Source organism: Pezoporus wallicus, unplaced genomic scaffold (assembly GCF_028554395.1).
Source record: "Pezoporus wallicus isolate ANWC-B61680 ecotype Strahan unplaced genomic scaffold, APGP_CSIRO_Pwel_v1 contig_8042, whole genome shotgun sequence".
NCBI classification, from domain to species: domain Eukaryota; kingdom Metazoa; phylum Chordata; class Aves; order Psittaciformes; family Psittacidae; genus Pezoporus; species Pezoporus wallicus.
The window spans coordinates 103,212-130,639 of NW_026639380.1; the positions used below are offsets into that span (position 1 = coordinate 103,212).

A 27,428-nucleotide genomic window follows, 5' to 3' on the forward strand; every position below is an offset into this window, starting at 1 on the left:
CCACAAAGGTTCTATTTACCAGATAAATTATTTACATGGTATTAGGCAAAGAATGCATACTAAATGGTTCTAGTAATTTTGCTGTCACCAATTTCTAACAATTTTATTCTTTAAGCCACAATACAAGGGTGGAGTCATTTTAAAAATGTATTCTCATCATGTATTATATAAACATGTTTCCTTTTTAATCTGCAAACTTGTATGTTCTACCACAGCCAGTAGTCTCCTGCTGGACTTGGGCTATAGGCTCTGAAGGCAGTATCTGTAACAGCTAGCATCAATTTTGGTTCCTTAAATCTACGTGACCTACACCCAATAAGCTTATATGAGCTTCACTGAAGTGCATTTTAAAACTCCAGATTCTCTATTAAGTTCCTGGGAACACACGCTAGCTGTTTATCCTCTTTCAAAAGTGACCCAACCCAAATTGCAAAATACCAAAACATAGCCTATTACAGAAATCCAGATGCAAAATCAGTGGCTGTGACCCAACTCTAGAGCAGTAGTGGCAAGTAAATCTCTACACAGAAGTCATTTGTCAGTAGCTTGCAACTTGTAACAGTAGCAAAGAAAACACTGTCTGTAGCTCCGGAAGTTTAACTGATGTTCCAGTGGCTATTTTTCAAGGCAAGCAGAGCTGTTAAATATTTTTTAAATTTTATTATTTTTATGCTAAAGTAGCAGTATATACAAGAAAAAAAAATCCAACACAAAACCATGAAGAAAACTAAGAAGGTAAACTTAAAAGTACTGAAGTTTGTTAGCAGCAAACCAGGTGATACTGCTCCGCATTGCTCCCTACACAAGTTCTTTTCACAAAATGCATAGTGAAGCTTGCAATCATAGTAAATCAAGGGGGAGGTTCTTGCTCAGTATGAAGGAAGTTTCTCCAAAGAGAATATCCTCAAAATTGATATTTCAGAGTAAATACTGAAAAGTGGTTTTAGAAACCATTTTTTCCTGCAGAAAATTGTTGTGTTTACTGCAGTTCACAGATAACCATTCTCTACTGATTTTCTTGTTTCTCCTAGTCATTGTCAGGCATTTGTCTACACAGTGGATCTGTAAACCAGAGATGAGGGTTCCCTTTTTCAGTAAGAGGGACTCCCTCTTCTCCCCTTACCCCTTTCATGAATGAGTATATGGCTACTGCCACCACTTCCCTTTCTCACATTTCTCTCTCCACAATCAGAACACAATGATCTGGCTTTACCAAAGTCCTGCAAGTGGTATCAGATAGACAGGCCCTTCCACATGAATCTCCCCAAACCCTAGCTTCCAACAGGGAGAGCCTTGCATCCTGTGTGAGATGGCCCCCAGAGATCCCCAATCTCTACCCAGCACCTTTTTCTTCCCTCTCTCAGAGAATCCAGAGAAGAGCTGCTTTTCTGCCTTTTCTTATCTCAGACAGGTTTTCAGGGAAGAGGCAGCTGTGGGGTAAGGCAATATCTCTGCTTTGAGCACCATGGCTTCACCTGCATTGTTGTAACAAATCCTGTGGGAAGAAAGGACATACAGACATGTGCAAACTAACATGCCTAGGGCTTCCCACTGGCAGCAGTCCTACACCCCTCCCATCCAGTCTGACAGCCACATGATGTAGTCCATGAACAGAACTTTCCCATTTCATGATTTTTAAAATATGCAAGATATGAGAACCAGCAGAAATTGATTTGGAGCAAGTTGTGCAAGGTCCCTAAAATAGAAGAGGTGAAACTAAGCCAAAACTATGTTTCTAATATCAAACAATTTGGTACAAAGATCTGTTTATTACTCAACAATGTGACGGTATATATACAAAGACTATATATATACAAAGACAGTGTGGAATGTGACATTTACATGAAATTTCAGTACATGTCATGCACAGATACTATTGCAATGTTATTTGAATAGTTCCAGAATGTTAAGCTGAATAAATATTCCTTGCTTCAAAAAAATCATTTTTACTTTTACATAAAAATATATAATATTGCACTCTTTACAAGGCCAACAATTTTGCATATTGATTTGTAACAAGTGGAAGTCTACTTTATAAAAATAAGCCTTTGTGAGCAACACCCCAAATCAGAGAGCACAAAAAGACCCCCCAAACCACAGTATTAGTGTGGATTTTTTTTCTCTTAGATAAAGCACATCACTTCAACACGAGCTATGAAGCTTTTCAGTCTGTATTTGGACCTTACATTAACATTTAGACAGTGAAAAACATGACTAAATCCAACCCATACAATGCTGCTACAATATACACAGTTTAAAATTCAATTCATACAGTATGTAGCCACTTGCTTAATTGAACAAAAAAAAAAACAAGGTAATGTGCCATGGCCCATGAGAATATTTCTTAAGTTTTTCTAGTTTGAAAAGTTCTTCAATCAGGAAGTTACAAGACTCTCTGAAGGCTGTTTGGAATTTTCAAAAGTGGAAAGATTCCCTCTATGTTGTCTTCCTCACAATTTGACAATTTCATATACAATGTTGTGAAGGCAGATAAACCCTCATATAAGAAAACATAGCAGTTCATCTGTATGGCAAGCACAGAACATGCCAGTGATTAAAAAGTAAAGCAATTTAAAAGAAAAATGACATCAGACTTGCAGAACATTCTTGTTTTGCCATTCACATAACCGGTAGGCACCCATTCATGGTGGCAGGCTTAGAGGTCTTCAAATCCATCAAGTGAAACGCTAATTTTTGATCTGGCCTAAGAACTCAAATGTTAAGCCTTTAAGGAGGCTTATTTTTCTCCTCCTCAAAACAATAGCACCCAGGAATAACTAACCTATTTGCACAGTGCATCTGTGTAAACTCTTCCAAATCATCTGATGCCTATGAACATTGATTATTCAAGCAGTTAGATTAAAATATTTGACAGTGTATTGAACTTCAATGACACTAGAACAGGAGCACATCTGTGCCTTAACACCTTTTTTAGAGCTCTGCAAGATAAGATGTGGGTGTATATAACATATATTCTGCCACAGAACTGCAAAAGCTAAGTGTTGCAAAGTTTGGGAGTTAATACCACATTAAAAAAAAACATAACAAAAACAAAACATGATCTCATTACTTCGTGATTCCATGAGGTGTCTACCCATCACTTAAGACAAATTTTAATTTTGCCTGTTGCAGACTATTATGCTAACAGAGAAATGACAAAAATTACAAATATAAAGATAACAGAAATTCAACTTTTAGCATTACTATACCATAAGATGGTGCAAAAAGCACCTACTGAGTTCTTTGCTTCTCAAAAAAGCAATTTTAAGTGGCCTTGGATTTTTTAAGTTTTGGGTTGCTTATCCCAGAGCTAAGGATACCACGCTCAACAAACCAGATATACATACGCTGACACTTTAATAGATATTTACAGCACTTAACGCTGCCGGTATTTTACAACAGAAAAGAGGGAATAAGCATTATTTATTTTTTTTTTTAATTCTGTCCCAGAAGTGATTTAAAAAAACTATTATGTTTTATATTGCAGCATTTGACTTGTATGTTAGAGCATTTACGAGTCACTTTGCTGGTATTGCAGTATATGACCAGAGCTTCCTGGTGACCTGGATATACTTCAAGTTTGTGCATGCACATACATAATTATACAACCACCTTAGACTGCTCTTTATCAAAGATGTGTTCAGTCATTCTAGAGACAAACTACTTCAAAATCCAGTTAAATAAGAAATTCTATGATCTATTTTGGATTTAAAGTGCATCAGAGACAAGTTAGCAGCAAAATTGTCATCACCCAGCTGCATAGCTGCTAAGGAATGAATAGAACATGGGTAGCTTCAAACGCTGCTGGTCCTTGCGACACCAAGCTATAACGTTTCCATCACTATTAGCTGTGAACAAGTGATGACCATCACAGGAAAATGTCAGGCTGTAAAACAAGAAGACAATCTATTTTTATATTAGATTTGGCTATTTAAAATGCTGGAAGACATAAAAAGCCCATTAAGAGTAGAGCCAACAAAGATTAGCTCTCAGGGGAGACTTAGTGAGTACATTTACACAGTAATACATTTGTTTATACCCACTTACTCATTTTTATAACCAAAAGGCTGAACTACAGCTTTGTCCAACAGTTCAATGTGCAGTATAGTACTTATTTCATTGCACTGTCACAGAAAAAGGTAGGATCAGCAGCAGAATCCTACTCTTTGCCTGGGCTGCCCCTTCTACTTCTGAAGGGAAGGCTTTTCAGCAGCAGAATTCTGTGCCCTCTGAACCTGCTTGCTGACAAAGGCAGAAACTAAATCCATTTTATTTCATGGTACAGGACAGGACTTTTGTTCAGCCAGGCATTTCTTGAGCTATAGCAGTAGTAAAGCCCTTCAGTCATGCTATGGGTAGTATTAGAGAGTATGAAGGTCAGCATCCATTTTCTGTCTCATTTAAACAGGAAACTTTAAATTATTAAATAGCCACTAAGTCCTTATCAACAAGCTTTGTGAAATATGCTTCTTTAAAGGGGGTAACAAAGACAGTAACTGCTATCAGTCAATGTTTTTCATTTCTAAAAACCATTGATTAGTGGTTTGGGTTTTAAATGATACTTCAGCAACGGTCAAAACATTTTTTCAGAGTGATTTGTTACTACACTAAGATGATAAAATTTTGGCATAACTGTAAGACTTCTGTGCAGCCTCCTGTACCACTGGGGACAAAGACTCAATCTTCTGTGCTCAGAAAACTTTGTCATGAGAATAATTCTGCTTACATGAATCATCAAGGGGACTTAGAAAAAAATTGCAATTGTGGTGTTTAAACTTATTTCTGGGGGAGACAAAACCTCCTCTATTGGAGTCTGACAGTTATCTCATGATTTTTACAGATTCTGGAGAAAAAATATTAAGAAGAGTAGCTATTGTTCAGTTCTTAAGAGAATCCTGCTTACTTCTATCTGTCATTAGCAGAATCTAGTTATTACTGCCATTACAAATACACTTGTGTTTATTTTGCTTTCATGGATAATTAGCAGGATTGCATTGCTCTTTTTAGACATGGGTGTTTACCTCCTGCTCTCATATCAAATCCATGTTCAACACTCAAGGATATTTTGCTGTGGTTCTGTTTGCTGTTTTTTTTTCTAAAGAGAAAAATCCATTTATTGTATACTTAAGATCTTTTTACCTTACAATAGGTTTGGCTGACTTCGAAAATGTTATTTCTCGTACTGGCTTCAAGTCCCATGTACTCCATAGTCTGAAAGAAAGTAATTTTTCTCCACATTTAATTTTAAAAACACTTCAGTGATAAACAGTCTATTTAGCAACTACTAAGATTTGAAACTGAACAACAGCTCATCCACCTTCTTTAAAGCCAAATATCAGCATGATCTTTGGCTACATGCTCTCAAACTGTAAGCCTCAGTTACAACGCATTTTAACAAAAATGTTTTAAATGCTTACCTTACAACTCCATTTTCAAGCCCCCCTGCAATCACATTGACAGACACTCCTTCAGGCTGGTTAGAGAAAGCAACAGAGCAAATACTTTCCCTGCAGTGTACATGTCCCACGAGATCACCATTAACAGTCCAAAGTCTCAAATCACTACCCCCTCCAACTGCAACAGAACATAGCATAGAAGCATTAAAAATAAATCAAGACCACAGCTAGGTCTATGCAACAGAATCTTTAAGTGTTAAAGAATTAAACTTCTTGAAATATCATAAGGTTTAAATGACTTGGAGTGATGTGTTATGCAGTGAACAATTACCTCTTCTTTCCTTTTGTGACAGAGAGCATGTAAACCACCAAGCCATTGCAGTGATTTAGAAGATACCACTTCATGTTTATGGAACATTGTACTTACAAAATGCTATACGAATTTAATGACCAGTTTTCATGTACTAACAGAAAAGCACTAAGAGCTTCCCTGGAATTCACACTATCTACTCTAAACAGCTAGTTCTTGTACCCTGGCTTGCATTTTAAGTAAAATGCTTAGAAGTAGCAAGCACAGTTATCTTATCTGGGATTATTTGATTCTGTTAAAGAATTAACAACCCCACTACTGCTCTGTCTTAAAAACGATTGAAACTGTTATCCCTCACCAATTAAAGATTACCATCTTTTCCAGAAAAAAAAAACAACCAAAAAAAAAAAACCAACCGGAAGAAAAAAAAACAAAAAAAAACCAAAACAACAAACAACCCAAACCCAAATCCAACCTGATTTGTGAGCTATAGAAATGGAGTTGAAAGTCTCCATGTCAGTTTAAAACTTAAATACTAGGTTTCTGAAGCTATGTCTTTTAATACCACTCACTTGTGCTACTTTGCTTCTTCCCCTGATTTGGAACAGTTTTCGTTTCAGTTCTGCCGATGGAGGACTACAGTGGCTGAAAGATACTGCACTATGCAAGGCCCTTCTTACTCAAGGCAAAAGAGAAAGAAGATTGCTCCAAATGAAATGAGAATTGGGTCGATAACCACCTTCTAACAATATGGATGAACAAAATGAAGCTCTCTTCATTCTTATTCTGTACCTCCTTGGATCAGTGGAACAATATTCTTTCATTTAGATGGAGCCCAGCCTCAAGATAAACACAATACACACTGGTATCCTTATAGACAGTAAAATGGTGTGAGGACTTGGCCCTGCTTTACAGATACTCAGTCAATCTTCAAGTCAATGAGCACACAATTTACAAGATACTCAAAACCCCACTGCTCAAACAGGTCATAATGACCTCATTGAGATACAGTACTCTGTGAACACAAGACAGTACAAAAACCTGGTTTAAAATAAGATGGGGGAGGATCTATGCTTGCTTCTAGAGATATGGAAGCATTTAAAGTGATATAAGAACAATTACTAGAGTGAATAACAACATTTTGGCCAACTTTGCAGAATTTAGGTCTCCCAGGAATCCACTGAAATTTTAAGTCCTTTATGAAGAGATCAAGCTGTTAGCTTTTATATCTCTATTTCCTCCAACAACATCTACCTAATAATTTCTGGATAAATTTATTTTGTTACTATGTAAAAAAAAGAGTGCTCCTATATGACCAAATTTATCCTCAGATGATTAATACACACTCGGTAACTAATAGCAAGACTCATGATAGATTTGGTCCTCAAGACAGAACAGTTTTCTCCACTGAAAAAATATACCTGAATCACAAACTGTTGCAATATCACCAGTTGTTTCACTAGCTGCAACTGCAGTCACAGGACTCTTGTGTCCAGCCAGACTCTGGACATAGCACAGCCTGAAGAAAATAAAGAAAACAAGCCTGAAATTCAGACTCAAACACAGAAAAGGTTCTTTGAGGAAAATATTTAAGAGTTATATTAATTTCAATCAGCATTTTGCATGATGATGGTATTGTTCATATTCATTATAGAATTTCAGCACTGTCCGTGGGAAAAAAAACCAAACCAGTAAGTGTTTGACTTCACATTAAAATATACACAAAACAAACTGAGTTAACTTTAAAAGGGTAAAGATACCCTGAAGCTAGAGAACAGGCATTTAAACTAAAGCCATTGGAAAAAGTTACATATGTAGGTGTACCTGTTCAAATCCCATATGATGCAGGTTCCATCTTTGCTGACACTTATCATTATACTGTATGGTTTGCACACAAACAAGCTTGTTATTTCTGCTGTGTGACCATACAGATGGACTTGAGACTCCATTTCTATCTCTGAAGGCTGGAAAAGAGCAAGGTAAAACATGAACTCATTTAAAAAAAAGTGTGGGTTTTTTTTTTTTTGTTGTGGTGGGTTGCTGGTTTTGGTTGGTTTCCCCCCTTCCCCCTCAGAAAGGATAAGCTTAGGGACAAGTTTCATTCTTAGATTTCAAAAATTGGTTCCTATTGCTTTTAATGATGTTGTTGATGCTTTAGTATTGTTTACTGCTTTATAACATGATCATTAATGTTCAACATTTTGCTTCCAGTGCATTAGTCTAAACAAACATTTTTGATGTGGTCTAATGAATCAAAATGAACTATTGTACTTCTGTCTCAATTACACACCTCAAAACTGGATAATTTGTTTTCTACAAGACTGCCATTTCTACATGACAGCAAAATGACAGTCTCAATATTTTAGCATCCAGAGGAAGTACTTGGAAATTGAAAGAAAAACTAGCTCAGCACTTTTTGCTTTGTGTACAGGGAATTACTGGGAATTCCTCAAATTGGTGCCAAGTCCTTCAGTGATACCAAGATAGAAAAACATGCAGGAAGTCAATTTAAATATAGAAACATCCAGATAAAAACTAAGCAGCAAGTTTAACACTAAATAGTACTTCTTATTCAAGTTACATAATTTTAAATGATTCAGACTTCCTGAAAACTGGGTAAATTGAAGTAGCTGCTTAATCAGAATACTAAGGCTTTAGGACAACTGGCTGTATAGAGATTAGAATAATCTTTGTAAAAGAAGAGCCTTTTTCTGCTTGTGTCCTCACATTTTTAGAATTTTAGCAGCAACTGTATTAAGGTATAATAAGTTATGAAATAATTACCTAATGGCTAAAATAACATCCCCTCTTTACTTCCCACTTGCTTTTTGATAACAACCACTAAACCAGTATTCAGATGTGGTAAAACATGCAGGTATGCATCTACCTTGAAATAGCAGTTCTTTCTGTTGGCTACCCAAAATGATCGCCTACAGCATTTGAGTGGAGCATTTAAACAATCACTGCCAGTTTTACTCAAACAGATCATTAAAGCACACTCTCTTTGTTCGCAAGACAACCCCAATAGTCAGCAAATGGAGGCTAGAGTAGCTTGTACAACCAGAAAACCTTAGCTGGGGTTTTCTTGAAGGTATGACTTATTGTCAAGATAGATCACAGTTTCAAAGCAGTACTTCACTGGTTTTTGACCATTTTAAAGGCTAGGAAGAAACAGAGCAACTGAGATAACAGAGGTATTTTTGAATTCTGGCAGTACGCTTTTGAATTCCCATATTCAATTAACAACATGATCTGTTTTATGTCTATGCATTGAAATTTTAAATGTGAAGCAGGGTGAAATATTCATCTTTCAAGTACTGCATTATAACACACTGTTCACTCTATCAGTGAACAGCTGACAAGATGCATACAGAACAGATGCTAGGAAGCGTATTTGCATTCCCTGCAGCCCTGACTCGGGTAACTGAACTCAACAACAGGAGCTGCAAAATTGGCATAAGGTCAGTCTGCCTGGGGCATGTAAAACTGTCAGCACTGAGAAATTCAGCGAAGAGAGTCTCAAAGAGAACATCTGCATAGCTGAACAAAAAAATCACTTGTTTGTAGGAAATGCAGGGAAACCCCACTACTAGAGTTTCTTTTCAGCATTGCAGAAGCAAATATATTTCTATTTTAGGACTCAAAAAACCTTTTAACTGGCATCTAAGTCTTGATACAGGTTATTTACAAATTCACTATTCTGGTGAGCAGTTAAGGTGCCCGACTTCAGATCCAACTCACTGAAGCTTGACTTGCTTGAACTGTTTGTGCTTTTCCCAGTCTAAGCATCTGCTGTTGCCGTCATTTAAAACAGGAAACTGGATAGGCATAGCAGATCATACCAAGGTTCCTTCTTGCCCATGCTAATGCAGTGATTGAAGAGCATCAAGGAGCACAATACTGTAAATGTGTTTGCCAATACCTGTATCTATCTGCATTAACCTAAATTTGAGAATTCAGTTTAGTTATTACAGGTAACCCTACAGATACCTAAAAATTACCTCTCAAGAAAGCTGCAAAATCTTTGTTAATACCATGAACAGTAGAAGTTACTGCTGGCAAAGTCAGACAGAACTCAAATTTGGTCCGAACCAGAAGATGAATTTCAATTTCTATTTATGTTTTTATACCATGGTTGTTACCACATAGTTTTAGGGTGATCTCTACTAGTATCTCAGTATCTTCCATTAATGCATTAAGTAATGCAAGTTACTCTTCTTCCTTCCCGCCTCACAGCTTTTACCCTTGGGGAATAGGACAAAGTGAAGAAAACGGCTTTGTGGTTAATATATATATTGTCTGAGATTTCATCCTGGTTTTTCATAGTCTAAGTGTCTTCTACATTTGAAATGTTTACTTTGGGAAAATGCATTCCGCAGTTTCAATTAGGCTTTGAAAAGCTCTCTGTCATTCACAGGAGTTACTCCTTAATGTAGGGGACTTCATTGTGCCAGAGTGCTTCAGTTCTAAGCCCTAACCTGAATATAGCTGGAGCTGTATGTGCATTCAGATGATGAAGGCTGACTAGAGGCTAGCAGTATGAGAACATCTTAAAAAAAAAAAAACAAAAACAAACAAAACCAAATACAAACATGCCAAGGTAAGTCTATTTACCAATGTCAAAGAATACTAAACAAGAACTTTAAATCTTTCTAAAAATTATATTTAGCTAGAATTAAAAAAAAAATCAAAATCTTTTTAGAAATTGTTCCAAATATAACAATCCCCTTTTCTCACTTTTCCTGTTTAAAGAAAAGCTGAAGTAGTGAATACAGCTAAATCCTTAAACCCTTTTCTCACTTTTCCTGTTTAAAGAAAAGCTGAAGTAGTGAATACAGCTAAATCCTTAAATATAAATCCTATCCAATGGAACTTACCGTATTACTAGTAAATCTGTTCATATATGCTGTGATGACACCAGATCTACTGCCTGTGAACAGCTGACAACTGTCTGGCACCCAAGCACAACTTGTTACCTTGGAAAAACAAAACAAAGCTAGAAAAAATTAGAACAGAAACTATTCTGACTGGAAAGACATATAAAATACCTAAGCTAAAGAAATCCAGGAGTTAAAACATACCTGCTCTAGGTCATATTTGTTATTACTTTGGAAACCAAGCAAAGAGGAAAATTCTGTATAGCCGATAATTTACAGCTAGAGCAGAGAATCACTGCAGACGTATAGATCTACAACCATATCATCAGCCAAAATCTTTTGTGTAGAATCTCACCAACCACTGGAGCACAGAGATTATGCAGTGTTCCCCAACAATCTTTTAGACACTCTTTTTCAGAGGAATTCTAAGCTATAGAGGAGTTCTACTTCTAACGTGAAGCATCTATAATTTTTTCCTGTATTCTTTTTGACCCAGAACTTAAGCTGTTATAAATGCACACCAATATTCCATAGGTGGTAAGAGTACAAAGATCAAAGGCATTCAAAAGGTATCTTTGCCTAGTACAGGAGCAAATTCAGGGATGATACACACTAGAGCAATGAGACGCACTCCAAAGCGGAATGAAACAAATTAGATAGTGGTGTTGGGATGCTCATCTCCAAGAAAAATGAAAGAAAGAATACTTTCTGCCAGGTGAGGCCACCACTTAAATTGCCAGTATTAAATTGCAGAAAAATCTGATTTTTTTTTTACCTGATGGAACTGTGAACTCTGTATAAAGTTGACTGGAGGTTCACTTTGCTTGCTTTTCAGTCTTAAAATGTTATCAGCATATCCCCAGCTCAGGATAGCTGACCACTGGATATCTGTGCTGTGCATGCTTCTCACACCTGAAGGAAGGCACACAATATTGCATTGCATGTGCAACCAAGAAGTTGATCACTTTTTTTTAGTCAACAATAAAAATCTCAGCTCCATGTTTTACCACAAGCTCGAATATAAAACCCCCTGAAGTTACAAAACAAGATGTTTTCTATTGGGCTGTGGCTTAATCCATAGTATATTATAAACAGCTTTCAGAAACTATTGAAACATTGAGTGTTCTCTAAAGACAGTTTGCAATCTGGACAAAGCTTTTCTGAAGAAATGTTCTCCACTACAAGTGGAGAAAAGGGGAAAAGGCTGACAATACTTCCCAGACAGAGGATAGATTGTTCATAACTTCATAGAATTGTGGAACGTTTTGGGTTGGAAACTACAAAGATCATCTAGTTCCAACCCCTTTCGCATGGGCAGGGACACCTTCCACTAGACCAGGTTGATCAAAGCCCCATCCAACCTGGCCTTGAACACTTCCAGCAATGGCACAGCCACAACTTCTCTGGGCATCCTTTTCCAGTGCCCTCTCCTTCAAGAAGGTTACTTGGTTTTGTTATCAAAAATATCAACTTAGAGGAAACCTCTGTTGTAGTTTTGAAAATTACAAGTAAAATCCACCCTCCAGAAAGATACCACACACAAGGAAGCTGTTACTGGATTTATAAATCAGTATTTGGAAAAAGTAACTTAATTTGGGAAATTAACTGGAGAATAAGAGTAGCATTAGATTTAATTTTTTTATGGCTTATTTTCACATGTATTGTACATGTAGAGAATAAGCACAGATTCATACCTTGCTCCTTGCTATATATCATCAAAAGGCAAAACTTGCGGGACAAACCACAGATAGCTTTAGTTGGTAAAGCCTGGAGAGAGCCAAACCTTTCTCCATGTGGTTGGCTAAAGCAGACAACAGGATCTGGAGCACTTGGGGAACCAACATATTCTCCCCACTTCAAGCCTTTTATCCATGGTAATGGACTCTAAACCAAGCACAGATAAAGGTCAAATTAAAAAGTGGTTAAAAGTTTTCAGGAAAACATTATTTCATTAGTAAGGGAGAATTATTCATATCACATTCCTGTAAGAAATGACATGGTAAGCACTGTGCAAGTATTCTAAAAACACAAGAAAGACAAGTATGAAACACTCTAGTGTCATCAGTTGAACTATCAGCTTTAAGGCAGTTCTCTCACTTCTTTAAGGGCTGAGGTAGCAAGCTCACAGTTTAGGTAGGTAGTGACAAATTCTGGTTTCCTTAGGTGCAAGGATTCAGTTTCTCACTGGACTTTAGGAAAAACAAGTATTTAAAGTGAAGAACGTTCAACTGTTTCTTTGTCTGTAGGACAAAGATGGAAGAAAGCACAGTATGTGGTTATCTACTATAGGTTTCCACACAGATTCCAGAATTCATCACTAAAAGTATAAAAATGGTTAAGTGAAATGCCTTACAACATCTATTTGCTATAACCAAGAAATTCAGATCTTGGTTATATACAAAATATAGATATATACAAAATGTATCAAAACCATGAAAATAATTTTCACTACCACCTTAATTTTGTGTATTTTCTTTACAGTATGATATGGGTAGGAAGTTGTAGTTTTAGGGAGAAAACTGTAAACGCAATGGTACAACAATTACAGCATATGAATGATAATTAAGCCATCTTGAAATCAAAATGACATACTGGATATATTATTTCTTTAGTGTGTTCTCTGGTTTCTCTGAAAGCAAACTGCACTAGTAATCCCATGGCAGCAGGAAGTTCTCCTTCCATTATAAGCCTGGATCCAGGTCTACTAACATGTGCTGCATGGAACAGCTGGCGAGGTGTTTGCCCATATGTTTTTATCATTGTTTCAAGAGCTCTTCTTTGAACAGGATCCTCAACAGCAGAAACATCCATCCCAAAGTAGGTCTAGAGAGGGAAAAAATAAAAGGGGAGAGGCAAGAATAAGGTTTGTCTTTGAGAAAGGTCTCTCAACACCTGAACACAAATTTAGAGGCAGACTCTTCACTTGTTCGGTTAAGATTTGGACCAGAAGCCATCCCCCAATGGCCGTGTTAAAGAGCCACTGAGAACAGTAACCTTGTCATTACATATTTGATGGAGGTAACTACCACTTTTAAGACTTACCATGGGAGCTGCTCCCATGTGTATTCCATGACTAATTTCTGACAAAGAAGTTCTCAGTAGACTTTTACCAGTCTGTGCAAAAACAGACAGGTTGCTGTCTGATAAAGAAAAAATTGAAAAGGTTTGTTTTCTTTATCTTTTTAATTAACATGTTAAAGCTCTGGTTGGGGGTGCGTTAGGAGAAAGAAGCTTCATAGTTCAGGAAAGTAGAAGTTCTCTCTACTTGTCTTTTTCATGCCTCTCTGTGTACCACACTTTTCCCCAGTCATACTGACAAAGACTTTGACTTTTCACTTTAAAAAGAACCCGATGAACACACTCACAGACTTAATATCTGAGACCTAAGGTAGTAACTAGATCAATACTTAAGCACAAAATAAGGAAGGAAAGCAGTTGGATGGCTACTTGAAAAGAAAAAGCCACCACTGACAAACACTACTGTTTTATTAGCTCTTCCAGCTATAGAATGAGCAAATACATGGATAACATCTCAATGCTTTTGAAACCAGGACTGCCTGGTTGAGCAAGCCTTGTGATAGTAAGGACTGAAGCTAAACAATACAATCCAAGATATCTGTGTTACAATTAAGTAGTGAAATTCTGGAATTCTTTACATGTAAGGAAGACTTATTTGAAATTAAATTTACTGGAGGGGGAAGTACCCATTAGAGGGACAAAGCACAAGATGTATATAAAGGGAAGAACACAAGTAATGAGCTAAGGACAAACTGAACTATTTTAATTGTATCAAAAGCTGCAGCACTATCTGCCTAAATTAAAAGCTTCTTCTGAACAGCATGGAAGCAGGTAAACGTAGTACCTACATACCACTGCAAACAACTATTCAGAAAGGCTGAACCCCATACCTGATCACCCCTCCACCTATCACAAGGCAAGAAAAGCAAACAAATTCAGTAAGTCTCAGCAGTTCCTGGGATCTTATCAATTCTGCACTGAAATGGTTAAAGCCTTTTCTTATTCAAGACTTCACAAGCAAGGGATCTTGCTTCATGCTGGATGTTTTCCAAGCACGTCAGACTGCACTTTCTCCCATTAAGTTACTATGTACAGTCAGCAACACACTGCTTAACAAATACTTACTGCAGGGTGAAAGACATTAATAGCCTGAACAGAGGCCTTGCCTTTTTGCTTATAACCAAACACCAAGTCAATCCAGTGACAGATTGTCTGGGAAACATGGTCAGACTCTAGGGCCTGACGATGAATCAAGATGAAGAGACGAGGATCATTACGAGCCCAGGGTGGAAGATTGACATGGTTTACTCTGTCACCATTTTGACGTACTCCAAAATCAAAACCTACAGAGAGGGGAGTAAATGTTCCAACATTTTAGTTGACAGTAACTTCAAAAAGGTCTTTATAGGGTTCTATGAAACGTAGCCATCAAGCACAGAGATTGCTGATCAGCAAAGCGGCACCATTAACAAGCCACCCCACCTCTCCAAACACATTCAAGCTGTACAAACTCTTTCAAATGGAAAAATCGGACAACAGGAAACGTCTTTGCACTGCTGACATAATTATGAAAAGACTTCTCCCAAGTCCTACATAACAGCATTTTTAGCATATCCTGCAAACGTGCCAGTTTCTCCCATACATTTACTACTTAGCATATTCAGTCTACAGATATAAATGTTCTCAGTTTCAACCTATAGGGTCAACTGTACAGCTGTTTCGGAATACAGTTTTGTCATCCTTCAATATACCTTCTCTGTTAACTAGAAAGTCAGGAAGATAGAAAAATTCTGGGATAAGCTCCTTTACGTCAGTCATGGATTCGTATGAAGACAGTCGCCAGGTTGTATTGGTAGAGTGAAAAGTTCTGTCTGGGATGTCAAAACTTTGATCTGTAAAGAAATACAAACTGAATTTGTTATATCAATGGCAGACAGCATAACAGTTGTACATCTGCAACTTCTTAGTTAACTGCTCTCCAGTTAGCTGAGAACATTTGGAATTCTTCTATCTCAATTACTATGTGTTACACATGGACTTAAGGTCATCTTTTTATTCCAGATTAAGTTATAAATGTAAGATGTACAGCTTTATGGTCTAGACTGACAATTTCAGAATATGGGTCTACTGTGAAAGCATACCAGATTCAGTTTTATTGAACTCAGCTATTTGGGATTGATAAACTATGCTAAACAGAGTAAGAAATAGCATTCCTGGGTCAGTGGGACAAGGCCCAGATGTGAAAGGCAAATGCAAGCAAAAGTAACTTTACCTTGATAGGCTAAAAACATTTTAGTAAAAGGTGGCAGCCTAACTAGGAAGTGAAGCACAGTTCCACTGTTGGAATAATGAGATCCATAGTGATATGGTTGTACAGGAGGCATTGGATCATCCTCTCGTGCTCCTTTACGGTACTCTTCTTCCAAATACTAGAAAAGTAGTAGAAAAAAACCCCAACATGAACCTCCTACTTAGACTGCACTCCAGTAACAGAAATAAGAGCTGCCTAAGTTGTCTAGGAATAAAACCTGAAACTTTTAAAAGAACATACATTTCAAAGTGATTTGGAATCAAATAAATTTTAAGTGTCTAAAGACATGATCACTTTTACAATCCAGTTCAGTATCAGTCTTATGCAGATTTAAATCTTTTCTGTTATTTATTACTTTAGCTTTAGTTTTTCCCCTCATTTTCTAACACAGCAGAATCATTGCAAAGATTTTTCAATACTAAATGGAAAATATATCTGCAAATAATACACTAAACCACAATGATATAGACATATTTGAAGGCTCAGCTGCAGATGCTTTCACTCCCCAGCATGTTGTCATTTCCTGCAGCCTTTAAAACATTCTAAAGGGAAAAAAAAGCAAAGATCATTTTAATCATATTAGGGCATGTTAAAATAACACAAGTACATGAGGGAAAAGAAGTGCTTTCTCTTATCAAATAAAGAACAGATATAAGTTCCACTGGAGTAATTTCAAACAGCAGTAAGTTATCGTTCTGACTTTTAGGGATATTTAAATATATGTGTGGTCATATGTAAGAAGATATCAATTTAACCTCCTCAGCAGTATCGCATGGAAAGACTAAACTGATTTGTGATTTCAGGCAGAGGGACAAACACAGGTTACAAGCATGTTATAAACAATTTCCAAGCAACACAGTATACTGAAAATGAGAATACCAGAGGCATAAAATACTTTGTGGTTTCTTTTCATCCCATCAATATATTTTAGAAAAATTAAAGCCTCCATAACATTTATACACAGGAAAAAGGCAAGAAACAAGTTATCCAAATTACCTTATAAGTATCCACATAACGATCCTCTTTTTCTTTACACTGCACGGCTATTGGTTTAACCAGATTTCTGTAACAGAAGTAGTACTGATATCTTGTAATTTTTATGAAGATGTTGATTCACATCATTTAATATTGCATTATTTTTAATAATGCCTTTAATTTAATGTAATGAAAGTGACAAGCAAAATTTAATAGCACTTTACAAGCGTTCAGAAAACAAAAAGGCCACTTTCAGTTAGTGCTGAAGGCAAACTCAGACCCACAGGCTACCCACCATAGCACAGAAACAGGCAAGCAAATGCAAAGTGCTTCTGTCAAATCAGAGGCATTACATAAAGGCAAAGACTTTTTGCACACATGTTAAATTGGCTTAACAGAAATTCATCAGGGTGTGACAATTCACAATGTAGACAATATAATTTTGTAACTGGCCAAATAATGTACAATATTTCCTTTTCTATTCAACTTCCACTAACTGGCCTACAAGTCTTCATTCACATCAATTTAAATATCCAGCTTTTATTTATCGTAGACTATCAATATCCCATTAAGACAGTAAATAAGTCCAAATCACAGCATCATTTGATTATACACACTCATAATACTAGGCATTTTATTTAAATATTTGAGGTGAAGCACTCACTTATTATAACAAGCCCAGAGTTACTACAGATCAGGCTTGCCCCCGAACAATTCCATTTGCATATGTGTGCAGTTTAGTACAATGAAGTTAAAAAGCTATACTGGATGATCAGTTCAACTCTTTGGAAATAACCAGTTCCAAACATTTCATATTACCTATATACTGATGGATCATTTAGGTCCAGCGTTTCATTGATGTAGTCAGAAAGTATAAAAGGAAATACTGGATACTGCATGAGATCATTGAAGGAACGGCCCGCATGTTTGTTTAAATGAGTCAGATATTCAAAGTTAGTAATCTGTCCTGTGCACCACAGGTGGGTCAAAGCAGTAATATTTCCATATTCCAAAAGGTTAGGCAAATTGTTAGTTAAGATGTTGTGGTACACATCATCACGGACCTAGGAGAAAACACCACAGCTTTAATCACATAATTTAAAAAGCTTCAAACTATCAAGACTTAGTAAGTTTCTCTAATTTTACAAATTTCCAGATATATGCCATAATGCACTACTGTTTAGCATTACTAAGATTCTTCTGTGTCTTAGTACATCAGAGATGTGTTTTACAACATGACTGTGTTTGTCTAGCAGTCTAGCTGAGCAAAGTTCATTCAAAGTTATTAGACAGAAATTAATTAATCCATGCAACAGGTCTCCTTAAAAAACAAGGCATGAACATACCTGTTAAGGCAACAAAGCAAAATGCTTTGATATATTATGCATCAGTGCCACATTACCTTTGTGTTATCAAAAGCCAACAGTAAAGTCCTGCCATTTGTTAGAAATATTTCCACGGCATTGTCTCTTAACTGCCACCAGCGCTTATGAACTTCCTTAATTTCCTCATAAGTCCAAGAAAACGATGCTGGTTCAGTTTCTCCATGAAAACTCTGCAGAATTTGCAATTGAAAAAGTTGTTTTGAACAGTAGGTTTTTACAGAAGAAATCCTTCTTCTTTAAGGGTTGCAGCAGCCTACCTTTAAATGCAGCCAGCATGTAGCCATTTGTAAGGCAAACTTTAATTTTGCTGTGATTCTTTAAAACATTACTGTGATTTTCTTCATACATGTTTCCCACCCTCCACTCTCCTCAAGAGAGTGGACATGCATACTCCTCAGGTAACTCAACTAACACCTAATGCCATCTTTTCACTATCTCTTAAGTTAAAATATCGGACAGCCAACCAGAGCAAGTAAAGCTTTGCCACAAATCTCAATTCTGACAGTTATATGAAAGACAAAGCAGCAAAACAGCTAGTAACATCTTAAATCACAGCAGCTGTATGCTTAATGGATGCATGGAAGAGCTCCCTGAAAATAGTTTTATGCTTTCAGCAATATAGACCATATCTTTATTTTTCTGACATGTCTCTTGGATGTATAAGCTTATACAAAGGCTCTGACATATTATCAAAAGGATTAGATCAGGTCCAGTTTCCTCCATGAGATAGTCCTCTCTTGTACAGGATAAGGGGGCAGTAAGAACATCCTATGCTACAGAGTACAGCACAGTTCATACACTTGTGAGTTTCTGTACTTCCTAGTGCTCCAGCTTCCAGTAAGAAAAGTTCTTGTGTGCAGATCAAAGAAAGCTCAAGCACTTACACTGTTGAACTCAGAGCAACAACCAACATTGTACAGAAGCCTCCCCACATCCCTCCTCATCCCCTCCCAACCCCAGGCCCACATCTTTGCTTTTTTCTGTCACCACCAATTCCACAGCCAGAGGCAACAGAAGCCTTGTCCAGAGACCTCTAACTGTAGTGCTAGTCAGTCTGGCTGGCCTTTCCAGAGACATCTGACTCCAGTACTCTGGCAATCTCAGTGGCAGTAGACAAAAGTTACTCATGGTCATAGTTTGGAAATATTAAAAGCTAGACAATATGCTTCAATACTTACCAAGTTTTCAATTGTGTCTGAAGCATTGTCTTCAACAAAATACATGCCACATTTTCCTGCAGGAAAAAATAGTTGTAAAAAGGTACATGATACTACTTTTTGTATAATGCATCTTAGTGTTATGTAATCAGCGTCCAAGGGTTAGGAATACTAAGAATAGTACCTGGGCAAGACAGTACTTGACAGAAATAGAATTTATCATTCCACATCTTTTAGCAAGTTTAAGTTTTTAAGTCTGCAACTTTAAAACCTATCTACAGTCCAAATAGCACTCATGCAAATAACAAGGAAATAAAGCAAAACTTATCTATAAAGTAGATGTAATACAAACTCAATTACTTTAAAAACAGCTGAGTTTATGTATACAGGAGAACCTTACACAAAAATATTTACAAGGACTGCAAAATCTACTTACCTAGCAGCAGTTCACCAGCAGTCTCTCTAGAAGGTGCTACACTTACACATCTTCGATTAACTCTGAAATATTTCAAAGTGTATTATTGCCCATGGATTTATGTACCTTTCAGCAAGTACCCAAGATTAACAGCCTCAAAGGCTACCATTTCAGACTTTTCAACATCATGATTCTAATGGTTCAAATCCCAAGGAAGGGAAGAAAACAGAACCTCAGCTCTCTGGACTTGCACATTACTGTATTTGTATTTATTTCTTTGTGTGCTCTTGGCGGTTTTAGGCAGTATAGATGTATTATTTTAGGCCTGTAATAGATGGCAAATTGACACAGTTGCAGACTTGAGTAGCACAATGATAAAAGCAGTGAAGATGAAAATACAATTTACTTTTGAACACTGATGAAAAGACCTACCAGATATAGTAGCACTGCCTGTCTTAGATATCTAAGTGACAAATAAGTAAAGAAATCCCATCAGGTTATCACACAGAAGTCCCATGCCCATATCACACCAAACGGTGTTTGCTTTTAATGATTTCTGAAGTCGTGGAGATAGACTGTTTAAAGAATCAGAAAATATACATGTTGGTAACTCTGATCTTTTGCTCACGAGTACAGCAGAAAAGTCTCTTATCTCAATTATTTTTCAATTTTTATTTAGACAAAAAGGTAAGTGGAACTGTTTCATTGGAATAGTAGAAGGCAGGAAAGAGGTAATCGTTACTCAAACCCTACCTTATATGTTCACTTGCAGCTTTGTCCTTTACAGTAGAAGAGTGAGAAGAATGTGTTTTGTCTTCAAATAGATAAGATAATGGAGTTTTTATCATGCCTATAAAAAAAACCCACAAATGATAAGGCACTAGCAGTCATTACAGTTGAGGTATGCTCTTAGAACATGTTGTAATTACCTTCCTGTTTCTGCCTGTCTGGGAGAAGGTACTTGTTTGGAATAGTCAGGTAGCATCTCTGCAACCGACGCCTCTCTCTGTTTGGGCCCTCTGTTGGATCCAGTTGCCAAGAAGTTGGGTAATAGACTGGGTCATACCAGAGTGCTCTAAAGAAAAAAGGTAAGAGTATACATGTTTATGCATTCTGTTTTTCTTTAAATAGTAGAAAGGCAAAATTTTTAGAGTAATACACTGGGCAATTTTTTCTGAAAAAGTATCAAAAGACTGAATCTGTAATTTATTCTCATAAGCTACCCCACTGACTGACTACTCATGAGCTACTACTGCAAGACTGCTCTTGAAATGGCAAATTCTGATCAGAACAGTAATACAATGCATCCAATACTTTATTTCTGATCAGAGCAGCAATACAATGCATCCAATACTTTATTTTGAAAACTCGGCTGCTGCAAGCATGGCATAATACTTGTTCTGTACTGGTAAAAATATCATTGTTTTGTTTTTTGTCAAGACATCTTTTGCTCTACGCAGATTAGTGACCACAATACCTGTATGCTAATGTGAATAACATGACCCCCAAAATGTTGTTATTTCATCAGTGTAATGCCAGATATGGCATTTTTTTTATGACATTCTTCATTCTAGTAGAGCAAAATATATCTGCCAAAAACGCTGTCTAAATGGCACAGAAACAGGACTTGGCTACTAACCCCGAAAAATTGAAGAATAAATCAAGTCTTTAAACATATGATGTTAAAATGAGAATTACTTTTGCTAATCATCTACATTTCATTTACCTCTAAGAAGAATGAGAAGCATGTATCAGGCATAGAGTCTGTCTCCTCTCATTTTTTCACTGGGATGAGAGAACAACTTACCGATCATGGGTAAGCTGCTGAACAAGTTCCTCCCAGTGTCTGCTGGCACTTAGCTCTGCCTTATACATCCCCCTGATGTGCTGGATTACTTTCTTTCTTTCCATTCCTTGTGACAGAGACACAGCTTGTGTGATGTCTCCGGCTATTTTAGAAATGTCTTTAGATTTTGTATCCAGACGTTGAAAGAGACTGAGGAAAGAGAGTTGTTTCAAAATGTCAAATAAACACACTGAAAAGGGAAGTCAAGACACCAAAATGCCCTATCAGACACAGTCAGCTTGGCAATAGATACCCATAGGTCATTATGGCAGATGCAAAGCAGCTTAGCCTACATGATTTTCACAATACTCAGGACCCATAGGTCATTATGGCAGATGCAAAGCAGCTTAGCCTACATGATTTTCACAATACTCAGGAATAACTTCTGCTTCTTAGCCTTTCAAAAAAGCTATTACTTGTGGCAAAAGCCAAGCTAAGCCATCAGATCAACAGATACCTATTAGTATGGCTTACTAGTTAATGTATAGTCATTATAATAAACATCTTAAGAATAGTAATTTACCACTGCTCAAATCTCTTAAGATATTTAATATAGTAAAGTCTTCTCTTAACTGAGCTGACCTTTACAGCTATTAGTTACCTACACTGAAACGTGTGTGCATCTCAGACCTGATTTTTTCGGCAAAACTTACAATCTAAATTAACGGGAAAAAAAAACCTCCTGATCCACCACAAGCTACCAAAATTTACATTATGCCAAATAGCAGCAGTCTACATAGCTCCAAATAGTGCTAAAATAATACAATTAATACAATGTTTTATTCACTGAAGATCAGTTAGTTGCAGGGGCACCTGCCTTACATTTATTGCACAGCCCATAACAGGAAAGGTGAATGGAGAGATACAACAGCTTTAAAATTTTTTCCGGCTAACTCCCAGTTACATCCTGGGCATGACGTGCTGTGGTATGGAATACCTCTTCGGTCAGTTTGGGTCAGGTGTCCTGTCTCTGCTTCCTCCCGGCTTCCCCTCCTCCCTGGCAGAGCATGAGGCTCACAAAGTCCTTGGCCAAACCAAAACATCGCTATCAGCTCTGTTCCCGAGCCGAAAGTCAAAACACTGCACTGCACCAGCTACCAAGGAGGAGAAACATGACTGCTACTGCTGAACCCAGGACAGGGTGAAATGCCAAATGAGCAAAAACTGATCCATGCACCCCCTTTAAGGTGGCACTTACTTTTGCCGATTGTTAGCCATTGTCTTCTCCCAAGCAGCTTTGTTCACACCTTCTTCCATCTCGTATTTCTTCTGATCCTGAATGAAAGTTTTATACATTACTTTTTTTAAAGGACAAAATAAAGAAGCAGAAGTTAACGGATGTGCCAACAAAATTGTTCAACTGATACCTTCACAGTATTTAAAACCATCAAGACATCATTTCAGTTACCACAGTTTTATTACATTATATCTAAATTTTGTATTTTTTTAAAGGAACCATAAAAATTCTTCCCCAAACGAGCTACACCAGTAGCTAATTACAAACTCTTGCCTTTGTATGGGTTAAGTAATATGTTTAACCAAGAAGATCCAGCATGTGCTTCCTGTGAAGCATTGAATATGAGCGACAGAAGTATTCAGAACCCAAAGAGTCCCCAAAAGCATAAACCATGCACAAAACAAACAAAACCATTGTCTGCAGTAAAATTCTGACCCCATCTTACAGAGAATTGTCTCAAATATATCCACTTTTTGAAGTATAATTTCTATTCACAAACCTCTTTCAAAGCTTTTATTAGATCTGGTTTTGGTTGGGGGCTCAGGGGAATGCATTTATAGCCACAACATTTCAACGTATTCACAAGGTCTCCTACTGCTCTTTGCTCTTCTTTGGTCATTTCATCACTGTGATTGTGCATTAATTCACACAAATAAAGCACTAATTTAGGTCCATGCTAGAAGATGAAAAGAAGGGAAGACAGGAAAACAAATGCATGATTATTCTCATTTCCACAACACAACGCTGAGCAGGTTGTAATTTCAGCTTTATTCCTTTTCCTAGTCAGCCTGGGCAGATTTCTTCTAATTCTTCTGTGATTTTTAAAAAATGCCCATTTTAATGTTTGAAGAGCAACTTTTATGAAAGTAGAAAATATGCTGAATTTAATCCTCCACATGCTAAAATTTCCTCTACCATCTTGAGACTTTTCAAATGGCTTATAGGAAATCCAAGTTTCTTTTCCAAGGACTCAGCTCCTGCAGCCTTGTTTATACTTCACGAAATATGTGCTAGGCACTCCTGTTTTTTGCCTGGCAGTAATGCTACACCTTATTTGAGTAACCAAATTAGAGCTGACATAATGAAATTAAGCAGACACAGGGCATAAATGCACTCAATGTGACACTCTCCCAAAGCAGCCACTTCTAGAATGTCAGCTCTTTTCTTACTAGTAAAAGTGTCAACTGAACAACATATCAGAAACATGTAAGTGTCATAGGTTCATCCAATAAGCACTTTCTCTCATTAGTATATAGTAAGTCAAACTGTGGCCCATCTTACGCAATTTCTTTCATTCTTGCAGTTCCCAAAGATCTCAAACAGCAACATTCTTACCCCGTTTCTGATCATGGCTCTAAGAAATGTTTTCTTTAAAATGTGCACCAAGGGTACAATCAAGAGAAGCTTCTTCCTGACAAGCCCAGAAAGGCAGGGGAAACGGTTTGGCTATTTGAGTTAAGAACATAGAATACATAATACCACTTTAAGAATCAATAAAGGCTAAGTAAGAAAAGATAGAGTACTGCTTTGATCGAGGACTGACTGCCTCTTAAAATCCAGTGGCAATCAGTTCTTACAAGTTTCAGGAAATCTGCAGTTGAGAGTTCCAAGGCAGAGTTCCTTCATTAATCTGCTTAAGTTCTAGCATCCTTAGTAAAATTCTTCATGTTAAAACTAGTACAACCTTTTGCTTCTGCCCTACAATGGAGATGTGATGTTGATGTGCTACAGAGTCAACAGATCTAGACATTACAGACATCATCATTTAGACCTCTTAGCAGCCTTCCGATATCTGAAAGGGGCCTGCAAGGACACTAGAGAGGGGCTCTTCATCAAAGACTGTAGAGATAGGACAAGGGGTAACAGGTTTAAGCTTAAACAGGGAAAGTTCAGGTTAGATACAAAGAAGAAGTTCTTTACTGTGAGGGTGGTGAGGCACTGGCACTTCATTATCCAAACAAGTTGTTAGTGTTCCATTCCTGGCAGTGTTCAAGGCCAGGCTGGAGAGAGCCTTGGGCAACATGGTCTAGTGTGAGGCATCCTTCCCGAAGGCAGGGGGGTTGGATCTAGATGATCTTAAGGTCTTTTCCAACCCAAACCATTCTATGATTCTATGATTATCATTCTACCCTGCCTTTTAGAAAACCGTCTACCCTCAAGGTAATATAGCAATTTCAGAGGTACACATAAGCATTTTGTATGACATAGCTTTCTCATTACACTAAACATTGCTAAAACATCAGCAAACAACTTTAGCTATGTACAGTTCTAAATAACTGTAAAATTTAAACAAAAGCATTGAATACAGGTTTTACAAACTTTTTCCACACTCTTGAACTTACTTGCAAATTTGGGCTGAGACAGTCACGCATAATCTCTTGGTGATTTATTTCATGTACCATCTCCAAAGTTTGTTTTCTCTCTTGCAGTGGCCTTGTTGGAGACAAGTTATGTACAACAAGCCTGCCGAGTTGTGTACGGAATGTGTCTTTACAGGACAAAAGGATTCGCTTCCACTGTTGCTTTGGTGCATTCATTCTGCTGGTGCCCTAAGTAAGAGGTTTTTTAATATTACAGAGTTAGAATTTGCATTTACCAAGTTTTTCACATTACACAACACACAGTTAATACAATCAAAATGTAAAGACAAAAGATTCCTCTACCAAAATAAAGCATTTAATTTTAGTTTAAAGATCATTATTAAAGTTTAAAACCTGTTCTACTAAAAGCTGAAGAAGGGCTTATTCATTCTAGGAAAATAAGCACATTTTTCTCAATCTGCCAATATTAAGGAAAAAAAATGGATTTTCAGTTAGATGGACTATACAATCCAAACAGTGTGAATTGTGATGTAGAGGGTTTAAAAATAAAAGGGTTTTTTTGCTTATTTTAATTAGTAGTCCTATGTTAATCACCTGCTTCTGAATGAATTACATCAAAAGCTTAGAAACCAGGCATTGGACTGAGGTACTTGTGCTCACAAAAAGGAAACTGCCATCTTCGGTAAGTACAACTAAAGCATGATGGAAAGATAGAATAGCTAGGGTCAGAAAGAACCTTAAGATCATCTAGTTCCAACCCCCCTGCCATGGGCAGGGACAAACACTAAACCATGACAACCAAGACTTTGTCCAAGACTGTCAAGACTGGCCTTGAACACCACCAGGGATAGAATATTCACAACTTCCTTGGGCAACCCATTCCAGTGCCTCACCACCCTTACAGTAAAGGACTTCCTCCTTATATCCAGTCTAAACTTCCCCTGTTCAAGTTTTAACCCATTACCCCTTGTCCTATCACTACAGTCCCTAATAAAGAGTCCCTCCCCAGCATCCTTGTAGGCTCCCTTCAGATACTGGAAGGCTGCTATGAGGTCTCCATGCAGCCTTCTCTTCTCCAGGCTGAACAGCTTCAACTTTCTCAGCTTGTCTTCATATGGGAGGTGCTCCAGCCCCTCCTCTGGACTTGTTCCAACAGTTCCATATCCTTCTTATGTTGAGGACACTAGAACTGTACACAATACTCCAAGTGAGGTCTCACAAGAGCGGAGTAGAGGGGCAGGATCACCTCCTTCGACCTAACAAACTTAATTTTCCAGAGCTAGAAAGAAAATTAGGTTGAGCTACTTTTTATAAAGATGGTCTAAGAGAAATAAAGAAAAAACAGCAAGTTGTTTTCCAATAAAATATTTCAAATTACTCAAGCAAAACCCAATCACCTTGGATAGGTGAACAGGCTACCGCCTGTACCCTAGTAAACTCTCAACCCTTTGGCTACAACTGACAAAGAAAACTCTCCTTCTCAACTCTAAAATATATTATAGACACAAATTGCCCAAACTCTCTATAACCTGTGGATGCACAGCAGATGTTGTTTTATAGGCTCCAAACTGAAATGTTGAGGTTTAAGAGACAAAGCAAATTTGTGGACCACACAGAAGTCTAGTGTGCTTGTCTAAGAAGCACAGTTTTGCTAAATGTTAAGGTAAAAATTAGAACAGATGCATTTATTGTTTTACAACTGCAGAGTAACTGGGAGGCTAAGCAGACTTTTTAATGCCATAGCTTAATTAAGACAGTAAGAAAAGCATTTATGGACAGAAGATTTCATGCATTAAAAGTTCCCAATAAAGAAACTTTATGAAACATTCTTTATTTAATGTGGACAATATCTAATTACTTACAATGGCTACTTTGACGCCTTCCACCAACATTTTGAATATTTCTTTAAGAAAAGGATTTGTTCTGCTAGGCAGATCACGCTGGTTTTCCTCTTCAGGAACTTCCAGCTGGGATGCTGAAAGTTTGCTTTGATTTGTATTTTCTGTGATACCCAGTACATCAAGGCACTCTTCAGTAGATGCTTAAAATTAAAGAAGCACATACTGATCAGTACCATCTAAAGCAAGACAAACCTATGATCCTTCAGTTGGCATTAAATCAAATACTGCCTTTACTACTATATTTACTATACATACCCCTTTCTTCTGTGGGATTTGAAC

General features: G+C 37.2%; 1 protein-coding gene across 8 annotated transcripts in view; it reads right to left on the reverse strand.

Annotated features, from left to right (window-relative positions):
* Positions 1-1,807: 1,807 nt before the first annotated feature.
* The window catches only part of LYST (lysosomal trafficking regulator), an 82,332-nt gene continuing 56,711 nt past the window's right edge, over positions 1,808-27,428 (reverse strand). For 6 of the 8 annotated variants that reach the window (XM_057414532.1, XM_057414536.1, XM_057414534.1 and 3 more), the window contains 24 exons: positions 27,111-27,289; positions 25,270-25,476; positions 23,427-23,603; positions 22,889-22,965; positions 21,652-21,840; positions 20,774-20,919; positions 20,598-20,694; positions 19,866-19,927; positions 19,451-19,506; positions 18,290-18,442; positions 17,707-17,951; positions 16,909-16,975; positions 15,874-16,030; positions 15,353-15,493; positions 14,727-14,944; positions 13,176-13,406; positions 12,278-12,467; positions 11,359-11,495; positions 10,584-10,682; positions 7,531-7,670; positions 7,128-7,225; positions 5,418-5,574; positions 5,140-5,211; positions 1,808-3,886 (listed from right to left, as the gene is read on the reverse strand). In XM_057414532.1, coding sequence (XP_057270515.1) covers positions 3,748-3,886; positions 5,140-5,211; positions 5,418-5,574; positions 7,128-7,225; positions 7,531-7,670; positions 10,584-10,682; positions 11,359-11,495; positions 12,278-12,467; positions 13,176-13,406; positions 14,727-14,944; positions 15,353-15,493; positions 15,874-16,030; positions 16,909-16,975; positions 17,707-17,951; positions 18,290-18,442; positions 19,451-19,506; positions 19,866-19,927; positions 20,598-20,694; positions 20,774-20,919; positions 21,652-21,840; positions 22,889-22,965; positions 23,427-23,603; positions 25,270-25,476; positions 27,111-27,289 — 3,434 coding nt within the window. In that variant the 3' untranslated portion in view covers positions 1,808-3,747. Of the gene's footprint in view, positions 3,907-5,139; positions 5,212-5,417; positions 5,575-7,127; positions 7,226-7,530; positions 7,671-10,583; positions 10,683-11,358; positions 11,496-12,277; positions 12,468-13,175; positions 13,407-14,726; positions 14,945-15,352; positions 15,494-15,873; positions 16,031-16,908; positions 16,993-17,706; positions 17,952-18,289; positions 18,443-19,450; positions 19,507-19,865; positions 19,928-20,597; positions 20,695-20,773; positions 20,920-21,651; positions 21,841-22,888; positions 22,966-23,426; positions 23,604-25,269; positions 25,477-27,110; positions 27,290-27,428 lie in introns of those variants that run through there. The other 2 variants (XM_057414535.1, XM_057414537.1) reach the window with 2 other exon arrangements.